At 27.1% G+C, this 14,948-nt stretch overlaps 1 protein-coding gene, 1 long non-coding RNA gene and 1 pseudogene across 8 annotated transcripts; 1 reads left to right on the forward strand and 2 right to left on the reverse strand.

Moving 5' to 3' along the window:
- Positions 1-1,086: 1,086 nt before the first annotated feature.
- Positions 1,087-8,977, reverse strand: LOC114132818 (transmembrane protein 181-like). 7 transcript variants are annotated; one of them, XM_050201076.1, is made up of 14 exons: positions 5,523-5,768; positions 5,160-5,257; positions 4,807-4,974; positions 4,508-4,611; positions 3,674-3,835; positions 2,800-2,899; positions 2,579-2,732; positions 2,384-2,464; positions 2,206-2,305; positions 1,995-2,122; positions 1,786-1,935; positions 1,620-1,722; positions 1,324-1,548; positions 1,087-1,232 (listed from the first exon to the last, which is right to left on the reverse strand). In XM_050201076.1, exons 3-14 carry the CDS (start codon positions 4,956-4,958, stop codon positions 1,108-1,110), a joined length of 1,584 nt encoding a protein of 527 aa, XP_050057033.1. In that variant the 5' UTR covers positions 4,959-4,974; positions 5,160-5,257; positions 5,523-5,768; the 3' UTR covers positions 1,087-1,107. The 7 variants fall into 7 exon arrangements, with proteins under 7 accessions (XP_050057033.1, XP_050057038.1, XP_027854197.1 ...); XM_050201081.1 differs by lacking the exons at positions 5,160-5,257; positions 5,523-5,768 and adding an exon at positions 8,515-8,977; XM_027998396.2 differs by lacking the exon at positions 5,160-5,257.
- Positions 5,804-10,276, forward strand: LOC126550131 (uncharacterized). Its single transcript, XR_007604178.1, has 2 exons — positions 5,804-5,965; positions 9,610-10,276. It is a non-coding gene; the product is annotated as an uncharacterized LOC126550131 (long non-coding RNA).
- LOC114132819 (transmembrane protein 181-like) lies at positions 9,000-13,271 on the reverse strand (annotated as a pseudogene).
- Between the last annotated feature and the right edge of the window lie 1,677 nt (positions 13,272-14,948).

Raw genomic sequence — 14,948 nt, forward strand, 5'->3', positions numbered from 1 at the left:
ACAAAGATGGGTTCAAAGATGGTTATAATAACGGGTCCTACAAGAGTACTTTAATGTAACTATGACTTTTCTTATTATTAATATAAAATTTACCTGATGTGCTGATTTGCTTGCAATAATAATAGATTATGTATTTATGCTACTTAAAATATTTATTTTAAGGCTATTAAATGAATTCAAATTTAAAGACTCCGAAGAAAAATGAAAAATTCTAATGGTTTGCTAGATCAAAAAAGTGGATATCAAATATTTAATTATTTTACAAGAACAAACTGGAGAGTTTTATTTGTTATTATGACTGAGCTATAAGTCAACTGAGATACTATAGTCATAGTCACTGAAAGAAATTTCCAATCAAAATATTATTAATTAAAAAAAAAAAATTGTATTTACTTTTTTTTTAAATTTTATTTAGATTGGTGAAAAATTGTATGTATATATATTTATTTATTAATGCTTCTATAAATACGTTCAAATTCCAAATTAAGTTTTATATATTTTTAATAATTTTTATTTATAATGATACAAAATTAATTAATAAAATATGTTATTCATTATAATTAAAAATAAATTGAAATATTTTACAATCGAAGTATTTAAATTATATATAGATAAAAAATATAATTTAATCTATAAATGATTTAACTTCTTAATATAACATATATATCATTATATCAAAGATTGCGTGATAATATTAAAAACATTTATATAATTATATAATATTATATGAATGTTCTTAATAAATGTATTTGGTGAAGTCATGGAAAAATACTTTACTCAATAACTAGTCTAAACTGGTATTTGTTATCCTTATTTTTTAATCAGTCATTAAATAGTTAATTGAAAATTTAAAAAAAAAATGGTTAATTAATATGATATAAAATAAATATATATATATTATACATATATATATATATGTTTAATATTTATTTTGACTAACTGCTTAATTTGGAGTTGTTAGAATAAATAAATTACAACATAGTTTTTTAAACAAATATTTTAAATTATAATTATTTTGAAAAATTACCTTTTTAATTTAATTGAACACGAAAAAGTTTATTTTAAGATCAAATAAAGTTTATATACAAATAAACTACTAGAAAACAATTAATCACTGTCATCATTAGGAGGATTTAGTGGCTTGTGGCTTTCTTCATCTGAACCATATGGTATATCTTCTTCAGAGTCATTGACCATTGAGAATGCAGGATTATCCTTTGTTATCGAAGACTCTAAAAATTGTCAAATTAAAAATAAATTAGTTTTAAGTATATATATTTTTATTTACTACTTATTATTAAATTATTAAAATATAACATTTACCAAATCCTGGTTTTTTTGTTGGAGAGTAAACTGCAGCCAGAGTAAACACATAGAAATTACATATACCATAAAAGGTCATAAACAATGCTGACGTCATATATTCCGTGTTCAAGTCAGCAGCAAATGAGTCTTCAATCAATCCAAGTCCATATTGCATATGTGTTATGGTTGAACATATTACAAGTGATATGACCATTGAAATAGTTACAAATTTCAGTCTAGCATCTATGAAAATAATACTATGTTAAATTACCTAGACTGTACAATAATTTCTAAACTGTTAAATAGGTACTAACCAAAGTATGGCATTGAACGCAAATCACTGTATGCTCTCAAAATCAAGCATACTAAATATACTATATAAATGATTGCAAAAATGCCTACACAGGTCTTGATATTCTAAACCAAATAAAATAAATTAATACATAATCATAATTTCGATAATTATTTTTAATATTTTACAGTGTACGCGTTAGAATCAATTTCGTAACTGAATGCTGGATCATCGAATTCATTCATTCGGCGATATTTGGCCATTATAACACCACATATCCAAAATGGGCCAACTAAAATTGCTTTTGGAAGATAAAATGAAATCGGTTTTCTTTCATTCTATTAAATTAATTTAACAATTATTATATATTTACTAATTTGTAAAAAAAATGGCTTACTTGACGTAGTCCATGATAAATGCAAAGCCAAAAAAATAAAATTGCACAGATAAATGTTATTTGGAAGACACCATCTAACATTCCAATTAGTTGATTACTTGTGAGAAGCGTCAAAGGGAAAATTGGATCTAAAAACACATATTATTACTGTAAATTCTATATTTAGATGTATTCCTCAGATTTCATTAGAATGCTTTTTAATTATATATACCATTAAACAATATTAACAGTGGCAATAAGATAACAGTCCATTTTTGTTCATACGACCAATCTACTACTGGAAATTTCCTTAATGAATTCGCAAAGCAACACTAAAAGCAAGTTACACATTTTATTGGAACATTTTCTATAGAACATATTCATTAAGTTATTATTAAAACTATACTTACAAGCACTGCAAAAGCTTGGAGTAAATAAATTAGTCTGAACCATATTTCCATCTGGGTGTAGCCTGGATTGTACGATTTATACTGCAGAACAATTTATCATCATTTAATATTATTATTATTAATTATTACCAATTTAAATTTTATCTTTGCGAGTATATTATATTTTAAAAGCTTATACAAATAAATATCACTCACATAAAACATTACTTCTTTTACTTGATACTTTTGATGAAAAGTCTCTAGATTATAAAAATCTACCTCAAACATATAATGAGTATAATGTATGTAACCAATATGAGCAATAGGCACTTGACTACATATCTGTTGTTTACAAAGTAAATGTCTTGTCCTGTAAAATATTTAATATCATGTTTTACTGGTATATATAGAAATATTATTTTAATATTCTCTGTCACCTGTTGTTTTTAAATACTTTTACTATATCAGTAGTTTTATGCTGTTGGGTGATTCCCTTGATGGCCATGCTGATCTTGAAACTTTTATCATAAGTCTCGTCTGTTAAAATTAATATTAACATAAATGAATAGGACTATAGGAGTGATTAAATACCTTTGTTATAATTTAAAATTTATGAAAAATATTGAATATAATGAAGTTAAAAAAGTGTTTTTAATTTACCTATAGGAGTAGGTAGAGTTAATTTTTTTTATTACCTTTAGTCTTTAATGTAAGTATGATTTAATAGGTATTACCTACATGGGCGCCCATTGGGAGGGGCAAGGGGGGCACTTGCCCCCCCCCTGGATAAAAAATATTAAAAACTTGTAACTCAATAAATATTACCATAATATAATTATTATCTTTACATTTAAAAATTTTTTATTTTGACCCCCCCTAAAATTTTACTTATGGGCGCCCATGATTACCTATATAAAAGTTGATGTTTGAAATAAGTACGCAGATACATTTAAAAGTGAGCAAAGGAATTACCTACAGTTGTTAATTGAAATAGATATAATGCAAAGTTCACAAAGTAAAACTGGTTAGATTTTAAAAACTTAAAAGATTTTCATTACTCTTGGGTCTACAGACATATCTTGACTAGATATATAGAAGTTAATAGTTTATGCAGACTGTGGGCAGGATAATAATAAAACAATCCTTATATAATAATTGTATAGGTAGGTAGTACAATTTGCAAATAAAATGTCAACACTCAGTCTTCAGTAGGACCCAAGTTTTTTAAATACTGTTTAATATGTATTAGCCCTTGGGTATCTATATAATATATGCTATGATATTAATATATTATAATGAGTAGGTAGATACCGTCTTTGTTGTCTGTCAGTACGACTGCAATTAACCACAATCGTTGGTTGTACACCGACAGACTGGGGGTTTTCATGACGAATGGCCCCTGTGGCAACGATCCGTTCGTGTGCTTCAATACTTCGACTCCGCTTATCTTACTCGTAACAGTGATTGGAGGTCCTAAAACGAATTTTTGTTTAACGTTAAAATTCAAGTATAATTTTTAAACAATATAGGTAGGTACCTAAGTAGCAAAGTAAGTATAAATTATCATTGATTTGCAAGATTCATTGTCTGTATATAGTACAGCACGAAGTCGATTAGAATGGTATACATATAGTATGGAACAATACTTCAATTGTATGGAATTCAAAGATTAATATTGATTACAAATTTATAATTGCATAACTTACTATCTTAAAAGTGTTTTAAATTGTTTTCAATTTCAATTATTTACTCGTGAAACCCTATCCTAACTTGCTAAAAATACGTAACATTTTGAATTTCGTCTTACTAGAACATTTAATTATATATTATTTATTTTTACTTAAGTATTATTTTGTCAGTTTATGAAAATGAAACTAAACGTTTTGCGTATCATTTTTATGATACCTATACTATATTATTATTTATGTAAAAATATTTAAATTTTTTTTTTTTTTTTGGAAAGGGAAAACGCACATTTTAATTTATATTAAAAAGTGTGCAGGTATTTTACCTAATTATTAAATCATATATTATTAAAAAACGTATATTTTAATGTTTTCTATCAATATGAGTCCCAACACGGGCTATTATTAATAATAATAAATATTTAATTATAGGTAGGTACATAAATATAAAGCGTCTAACCCGTTAAACCGATGAATAACACTAGTCCCATGGCCGTCAACAGGACGATGAAAACCATCACGAATTCCCGTTTGTTCATTGAATACAAACGCATGTGCACTGATCTGAAAACGTAAAAATATTATTTAGTTATAGGAAATTAGCAATAATAATAACTTATGGTAATATGTTAATTATACTTTAATATTAATTATACCCATATTGGCGATATTATAAACATTATTATGCTTTTATATATATTTATCATAATTTATATGTATCTTAAGTTTACACCATATGTATTACGATTTTTGGATTACCGTTCGCATCGATCGTGATGGTAGGCTGGAGAGATATATCGATTAAAATCGCTGAACAGGTCGTTGAATTGAGATACTAGATTTCTGATCATTGTCAAGCAACTGCCAGTCGGCAAGTTGTAGCTGGTCTCAGAGCCTTCCATTGAATTCATGTTTTAACCGTCTGGCCTGTTATATATTACTAATTATTATTAACAACAATAATAACATTAGATCATGGCTGTGAATTTGATGCACAACAAAACCTTAATGCGTTTAAAAAAAATGTTATAAAGAAAACTAAAAAAAAGTTTTCTAGAACTAAAAAGTTAATAAGAAATACAAAATAAAAGTATCAATAGATTAAAACTTACTGCACTTGTATTCGATATTAAATCATTCAAAGTTTCTGTTCAGAGATCTACGTTTTATAATAAAATTAAAAAAGTATGTTTTGCTTCAAATTCACAACCTTAAAAATAATAATATTATATATACATTATACACACAAATGACAAAGATTATAGATTGAAATCCTAATATATAGGTACCTAGTATAGTACCTATTTGCAGTTAAATGTGTGTATGTCATTAAAATAAAACATATAACGTCATTATTAAAGAAACATTTTTCCAAATGTGATGTGTTATTAATTATATATTACTAGACGAACACATACATACAAATACTTAGTACATAACATAGGTAAAAATATATAATATTATAATAGCTGTACCCGGTGATTCCGAGTAGACTTCCGATTTCAACAAGCTAAACGCGCACCATCACTCTTTCGATCTATTTTACTTATCTACACTGTTGTATATCTTGATTCCATGGGCATTTATATATGTTTACTTCTATAGTACGTTCGTCGTATTGCACATGCGTCCGAGTTTTATGCGTAAATACACTATTCGCACAAATGTCTTGTGTGTGTGCGACAACAGCTGTTATTGATCCAGCCCTCCGTTTACAACCCTTCCTCTTTCCGCTGTTCTGCGCCGTCCCCGTTATCGAGAACGTAATTTGTTGTGGACAAATGTGTACTTATATTACATTATTATCAGCCAGTGGTGTGCCCAAAAATGTTCAATGGGGGTGGGATATGTGCTGTTAGTAGTAATATACATTTCAATGAATTGTGGTGATTCGACGACAAAAATAGCTTGGAAATGTGTAAGTACATACGTCTATATTCATTATTCAGTTATCGAAAGTAATGACAGCTCTAATATCTAACAAGTTGTTTTCTATAAAAGTCGGCAATAATAGTCGATGGAGGGGGGGTTATAACCCCTAACTTACACCCCTACTACCTGGGCACGCCACTGTGGCATGAGTACCTATATCGATGATCAATCCCGGTGTACATCAAAAGTTTATCTTTACGAGTATCTTCCTATATAGCATTTATAATTTATGATGAATAGTACCTATATAATAAACAAGATTACTGAAATTCCCCTCTCCAAAAAACCGAAAAATAAATTTAAATTATTAAGTGATACAATATGTCAATATACAAGCAATGAGTTAAATATGAATTAATGTAATAATAGAATTCTAAGATATCATAAAAATAAATCATTTTATTTATTTAACAATATTATTTTATTATTTGACTTTCATTACTTACTTTAAAACCATCTTAATTTTTTAATTTATTTCTTCCTACCTAACTAAATTTTTAATTCTCATCATCAACTACAGTACTTATTTAGTAGGTAGGTACTTAAATCTGCAAAATAAGTGATCAATAAGTAGTAAAAATAACAAAATTCTGCATAGATACCTAAACAGTGGTATACCTACAACCTATAAATATACACATTCAAAATTGTAACAATATTGTTATACTTACCTTACCTATCTACATTTGGTTTTTTTAGTAAGTGCACACTGCAAAGTTGCCATGATAGGCCGACAGCAATAATATTACTCGTATAGTAATGAATTATTGATATAAATATGATGTACACACATAAATATATATTTAGAGAGAGAGAAAGAGAGAAAATATTGTAAGAAAGTATAGTCTTATTTAATAGCAAAATCAAATTGGTTGTTGACGTTCTTATTGATGAATTTGTGTACGTTATCAAAAAAGTAAATTTTAAACTTTGATATACTATAATGTTTACATCATTACAAAAATATTATAGTTTAAGCGCCATTGTCTATGTCTCTAAATATAAATATGTAATTTTGTATATAATTGTAGTATGTATATACATTACATATTTATATTTTATATTGTAATCTAAGCTTATATTATAAATTGTTATTCAAAGGGTCGTAGTTCATTCGGCTACCGTTTTCCTAAACGGCTCCTGTTTTGCACAAAGATCAATTTCAAAACGGCTTTCGTCAAAAATGTTTTATGAACAGGTAAATTTCCAAACGGCTCCGGTTTTTTACAACACAAGTTCATTTTCATTTCATACAGACTTAAAATTATCTCAAAAGAGGCGTGGTTAAACTTTTGTTGGTGTAAACTAAGCAAATTATGTAAACTATAAAACTTATACAGAAAAATCATATATTGTGAATTTTTTATTAAAATAATATTAAATTTTAGTGTAAAAAATTTTAAAAAATGCATGTTTCAGTAGAAATATAAAAAAAAAATTATACATTTGGCAATTTGTTTAGGCATATTTTTTTTATACAATCCATGTTATTTCACTAAATGAAAATTTTTCTCCTTATGAACTCTAGTTCTTTTAAAAATTTAGGTGAACTGACATGACAGAACCTTTATTTATTTATTTTTCTACGGGAGCCGTTTAGGTATTTACCTGTTTATTAGATCTTTTTTGACGGGAGCCATTTGAAAACAAGCAAACAATTGACGGGAGCCGTTTGGGATCCGAAGATTTAAAGGTAGAATCGTAGGGTAGGTACTACTGACCATTTATACCTACATCTCTTGAGGTAGGCAGCTATTATTTTTTTTATACGCTACATAATTAAAATTCTGAAGACTGATTACTTTAAATATGTATTATTAGAATAAGATAATATTAGGCAGTATTGTACTATTGTGTAGGTATTTTTATGGTGAATGAAAATATTATATAAATCTATACTATGAAAGCGAGTCCCGATTTATTGTCACGCATACAAATCCACACCGTTCAACGTATCAAAGCTAAATTTACGTTATGTCTAACAGTTTGCTGGAGATTTTAGTACCACTTTTGTTAGGGAACATATACATTATCCAATATTTTGACATTTTTAGGTTTTTACAGAAATATGTGATTTGTATTAAACACACTATTTGGTGTGAAAACGAAACATATCTACGTGTTCCTATTATAGTAACAGACAACAGTATTTCTACCTTTATTTCATTTATTTCGAAAATAGAACATTGTAAGTTACACAAAATAAGTTTAATTTGTGTCTCTCCTGTAAAATTAATTTCGACGTATATGCAGTATATATTATAAATTATAATATATTAAAATCATGGTTCACTTCGAAATTGTGTATAGAATCGACGACGAATATGAATATAAATCCTTATAAATAGTTCAAAAAAAAGTCAAACCATTTTAAATATGATACCACGTATAAGTATATAAAATAATAATATAAATATTTTTTGAAGCAAAAAATATAATATTAAAAACATTTAACCTCGTGTTAACTATCAATTAAACAGAAAGCAATCTTATCAGGAAAATCTTTATTAAAAATCAAAAATCAAATAAACTTACTACATAACACGAACACCCGATGGCGACGCCAGCACACACGGGCAACAACTTAATTTAATGTAGGTGCACTTTGCACAAGTACAACTATCGTACACATCAGTGAGCGCACCCTAGCGGCTCAGATGTTATCACTTGTATTAAATTTTAGGTATTATTAGAACATTGAATATTGAGAAAAAAGCTTGGAGTTTTTCGACCATTTCTCCCAAGGTACTAACTGGATTCGTTTTTCTATTAGACTCAATTATCAAAGTTAAAAATTAAAACATTTTCTCTGTCCTAAAAGTCGACGACAGACAGAAAATAATCTACATATTGATTATTGTAATATCAATAACTTCACCATTCTACTAAGAATCTAAGATGATGTTTAGATATCTATTAAAATTAAAATTAAATGAAATATGTTTGGAATTTTCAAAAAAATTATAAATATTTCCTTTCAAATCCGAGTTCTATACATTATCATCAGTTTATTTTATTACTTGTAATTATTTCATCGACGGTTTATGCAGGATTTATCATTTGTAATCGAAAACTCTAAAAATTGTCAAATACAAAATAAATTAGTTTTTAGTATATACATTTATTTACTACTTATTATTAAATTATTAAAATATAAAATTTACCAAATCCTGGTTTTTTTATCGGAGAGTAAACTTCAACCAGAGCAAACACATAGAAATTACATGTACCATAAAAAGTCATAAACAATGCTGACGTCATATATTCCGTATTCAGGTCAGCAGCAAATAAGTCTTCAATCAATCCAAATCCATATTGCATTTGTGTTATGGTTGAACATATTACAAGTGATATGACCATTGAAATAGTTACAAATTTCAGTCTAGCATCTATGAAAATAATACTATGTTAAATTATCTAGACTGTACAATAATTTCCAAACTGTTAAATTTAAATACTGACCAAAATATGGCATTGAACGCAAATCACTATATGCTCTCAAAATCAAGTATACTAAATATACTATATAAATAATTGCAAAAATGCCTACACAGGTCTTGATATTCTATAACAAATAAAATAAATTAATACATAATCATAATTTCGATAATTATTTTTAATTTTTTACAGTGTACGCGTTGGAATCAATTTCGAAATTGAATGCTGGATCATCGAATTCATTCATTCGGCGATATTTGCCATTATAACACCACATATCCAAAATGGGCCAACTAAAATTGCTTTTGGAAGATAAAATGAAATCGGGTTTCTTTCGTTCTATTAAATTAATTTAACAATTATTATATATTTACTAATTTGTAAAAAAAAATGTCTTACTTGACGTAGTCCATGATAAATGCAAAGCCAAAAAAATAAAATTGCACAAATAAATGTTATTTGGAAGACATCATCTAACATTCTAATTAGTTGATTACTTGTGAGAAACGTCAAAGGAAAAATTGGATCTAAAAAGTAAAAACATATAACTAATGTAAATTTTACATTTAAATGTGTTCCTCAGATTTCATTAGAATGCTTTTTAATTATACATACCATTAAACAATATTAACAGTGGCAATAAGATAACAGTCCATTTTTGTTCATACGACCAATCTACCACTGGAAATTTCCTTAATGAATTTGCAAAGGTACACTAAAAGCAAGTTACACATTTCATTGAAAATATTCATAAAGTCATTATTAAAGCTATACTTACAAGCACTGCAAAAGCTTGGAGTAAAAAAATTAGTCTGAACCATACTTCCAAATGGGTGTAGTCTGGATTGTACGTTTTATACTGCAGAACAATTTATCATCATTTAATAATATTATTATTAATTATAACCGATTTAAATTCTATCTGTGGCGAGTATATTATAATTTAAAAGCTTATACAAATAAATATCACTCACATAAAACATTACTTCTTTTACTTTGTATTTTTGATGAAAAGTCTCTAAATTATAAAAATCTACCTCAAACACATAATGAGTATAGTGTATGTAACCAATATGAGCAATAGGCACTTGACTACATATTTGTTGTTTACAAAATAAATGTCTTGTCCTGTAAAATATTTAATATCATGTTTTACTGGTATATATAGAAATATTATTTTAATATTCTCTGTCACCTGTTGTTTTTAAATACTTTTATTAAATCAGTAGTTTTATGCTGTTGGGTGATTCCCTTGATGGCCATGCTAATCTTGAAACTTTTATCATAAGTCTCGTCTGTTAAAATTAAAACATAAATTAATAGGACTATAGGAGTGATTAAATACCTTTGTTATAATTTAAAATTTATGAAAAATATTGAATATAATGAAGTTAAAAAAGTGTTTTTAATTTACCTATAGAAGTAGGTAGAATTAATTTTTTTTATTACCTCCAGTCTAGAACGTAAGTATGATTTAATAGGTATCACCTATATAAATTTGATGTTTGAAATAAGTACGCAGATACATTTAAAAATGATCAAACATATAACCATTATCTAACCTACAGTTGTTAATTGAACTCAATATTATACAAAGTGAATAAAGTAAATCCGGTTAGATTTTGAAATTTGTTGACTTTAAATTGAATGAAGAGCAAACTTAAAAGATTATCATTACTCTTCGCCCTTCGGTCTACAGACATATGACTATTTAGTAATTAATCATTTATGCACACTGTGGGCAGAAAAGTAATAATACAATCCTTGTATAATAATTATATAGGTAGGTAATAAAATTTGTAAAAAAAAATTTGTCAACACTCAGTAGGACCCAAGTTTATTAAATATTGTTTAATATATATTAGCCCTTAAGTACCTATTTGCTATGATATTATAATAAGTTGGTAGATACCGTCTTTGTGGTCCGTCAGTACGACTGCAATGAACCACAATCGTTGGTTGAACACCGACAGACTGGGAGTTTTCATGACAAATGGGCCGTGTGACAACGATCTGTTCGTGTGTTTCAATACTTCTACTCCGCTTATCTTACTCGTCAGTGTAATTGGAGGTCCTAAAACGAATTTTTGACTGCTGAGAAAAATCTTTTATATTTATTTTATTTTTAAATAATATAGGTAAGAAGCAAAGTAAGTATAATTATCATTAATTTGCAGGGTTCGTTGGCTGTATATAGTACAGCACGTAGTCGATTAGAATGGTATACACATCGTAGGGAGTATGTAAGATTGAATTCAAAATGGAATATTAAATACAAATGTATAATAGCATAACTATCTTAAAAGTATTTTAAATTGTTTTCAATTTTAACTACTTATTCGTGAAACCCTATCCTAAATCTACCTAGTTTACTAAAAATACCTACCTAACATTTTGAATTTTGTCTTACCGAGAACATTTAGTTATATATTATTTATTTATACTTAATATTATTTTGTTAGTTTATGAAAATGAAACTAAGCGTTTTAAGTACAATTTTTGTGATAAACTATATTATTATTTATGTAAAAATATTAAATTTTTTTTTTTTTTTTTTGAAAAGGTAAAACGCACATTTAAATTTAAATAAAATAAATGTGCAGTTATTATGCCTACTTATTAAATCATTTTTATTATAAAACGTGTATTTTCCTATAAGTTTTTATTGAGACCCAAACTCTAACTATTATTAATGATAATAAATATTTAGTTATAGGTAGGTACATAAATATAATAAGGCGTCTAACCCGTCAAACCGATGAGTAACACTAGTCCCATGGCCGTCAAGAAGACGATGAAAACCATCACGAATTCCCGTTTGTTCATTGAATATAAGCGCATGTGCACTGATCTGAAAACGTAAAAACATTATTTAGCTATAATTTTAGGAATAATAATATCTTATGACTTATGATAATATGTTAATTACATATTCTTCAGTATTAATTATACCCATATTGGCCATATTGGCCATATTATAAACATTGTTATATACTTATACATATTTATCATAACTTATATGTATTTAAAGTTTACATAATATGTATTTCGATTTTTAAATTACCGTTCGCATCGATCGTGATAGTAGGCTTTAGAAATGTACCGATTGAATTTGCTGAACAGGTTTTTGAATTGAGATACTAGATATTGGCAACTACCTGTTGGCAAGTGGTTGCTGATCTCCGAGCTTTCCATTGGATTCATGTTTGAACAGTCTGGCCTGTTATATATTACTAATTATTTTCACAATAAAAATAACATTAAATCATGGCTGTGAATTTGACGCACTATAAAACCTTAACGCGTTTAATACCACTAAAAATGTTAAAAAGAAAAACTACAAAAATAATTTCTAGAACTAAGAAATTAAAAAGAAATACAAAATTAAAATTTCAAGATTGAAACTGTACTTATAATCGATGTTTAATCATTCAAAGTTTCTGTTTAAAGATCTACGCTTTAAAATAAACTGAAAAAAAAATTATGCCTTGCTTCAAATTCAAAACCTTAAAAATAATAATATATAATATACACCCAAAGATCATAATTTGAAATCATAATATACCTAGTATAGTACCTATTTGCAGCTAAGTCTGTGTATGACATTAAAATACAATATATAACATCATTATTAATGAAAAATTTCTCAAAATGTGACGTGTTATTAATTAATAATTATATTACTAGACGAAAAAATACATACAAATACTATTAGTACACAACATAGGTAAAATATGATATTATAATAGTTGTACCCGGCGATTCCGAGTAGATTTTCGATTTCAACAAGTTAAATGCGCACTATCACTCTTTCCATGGGCGTTTTTATGTGTCTATGTGTCCAGGTTTTATGCGTAAATACACTATTCGCACAAATGTCTTGTGTGTGTGCGACAACAGCTGTTATTGATCCATCCACCTGTTTACAACCCTTCCTCTTTCGCTGTTCTACGCCATCCCCGTTATAAAGAATGTAATTTATTGGAGAGAAATGTGTACTTATATAATATTATTATCAGTCAGTGGTGTGCCCAGAAATTTTCAAAAGGGGGTGGATATGAGTTATAGGTAGTAATATTCATTTCAATGAATTGTGGTGATCCGACTACAAAAATAGCTTAGAAATGTGTACATACGTATTTTAAGGTATCGAAAGTAAAGATCGCTCTAATATCTAACAAGTTGTTTTCTATAAGAGTCGGCAAAATATTCAATGGCAGAAGGGCTATAACCCTTATCTTACACCCCCCCCCTCCCCCACTTGGGAACGTAACTGTGGCATGAGTATATTGATGATCAATCCCAGTGTACACCAAAAGTATATCTTTACGAGTATCTTCCTATATAGCACATAATTTATGATAAATAGTACCTATATAATATATATTTATTAGATTAAAATAATAATAATAAACAAGATTACTGCAAGTCTCCTCTCCAAAAAACCGAAAAATAAATTAAAATTATAAAATGACGCAATATGTCAATATACGAGTATAAGCAATGAGTTATATATATATTATATTAATTAATCTAAAAATAGAATTCAATGATATCATATAAAAATCATTTTATTTATTTAACAATATTATTTTATTATTTGACTTTCATTACTTACTTTAAGACCTGCATCTTAATTTTTTAAATTTATTGCTACCTACCTAACTACATTTTTAATTCTCATCATCAACTACTTATTTAGTAAGTACCTATTTAAATTTGCAAAATTAATGGCTAATATGTAGAAAAAATAACAAAATTTTGCATAGGTACCTAAATAGTGGAATACATCCTATAAGTATACACATTCAAAATTGTAACAATATTGTTATACTTACCTATCTACATTTGGTTTTTGTAGTAAGTGCCAACTGCCAAGGTGCGATGATAGGCAGACAGCAATAATATTACTCGTATAGTTATGAATTGTAGACATAAATGTGAAGTACATATATATATATTTAAAGAGAGAGAGAGAGAGAAAGAGAGAAAATATTGTAAGAAAGTCTTATTTAATAGCAAAATCAAATTGGTTGTTGATGTTCTTATTGATGAATTTGTGTACGTTATCAAAAAAGTAAATTTTAAACTTTTACACACTATATGTCTACATCATTACAAAAATATAGTTTAAGCGCTATTGTCTTTGTCTCTTGAACAGTATACATATTACATATTTATATTTTATATTGTAATCTAAGCTCATATTATAAACTGCTATTTAAAGGTAGAAACGTAGGGTAGGTACTATTGACCATTTATACCTACATCTTTTCGAGGTAGGCAGCTATTATTTTTTTTTTATACACCACATAATTAAAACTCTGAAGACTTATATCTTTAAATATGTATTATTAGAATTAGATAATAATAGGTAGTATTGTACTATTGTGTAAGTATTTTTATGGTAAATGAAAATTATATAAATCTATACTAAAAAACAAGTCCCGATTTATTGTCACGTATACAATCCCACACCATTCAACGTATCAACGATTCATTTTTTACTCTTATATACTTATATCTAACAG

The sequence above is a fragment of the Aphis gossypii genome, chromosome 1 (genome assembly GCF_020184175.1).
Source record: "Aphis gossypii isolate Hap1 chromosome 1, ASM2018417v2, whole genome shotgun sequence".
NCBI classification, from domain to species: domain Eukaryota; kingdom Metazoa; phylum Arthropoda; class Insecta; order Hemiptera; family Aphididae; genus Aphis; species Aphis gossypii.

Excerpts from the sequence above, each read along its gene's own strand:
- LOC114132818 (XM_050201081.1), bottom strand. The coding sequence starts at position 4,958 with ATGAATTCAATGGAAGGCTCTGAGACCAGCTACAACTTGCCGACTGGC. Across the intron at positions 1,723-1,785 it reads TTGATTCTAACGCGTACACT|AATATCAAGACCTGTGTAGG; the intron begins GTAAAATATTAA and ends TATTTGGTTTAG. Across the intron at positions 1,233-1,323 it reads AACAAAAAAACCAGGATTTG|AGTCTTCGATAACAAAGGAT; the intron begins GTAAATGTTATA and ends GACAATTTTTAG.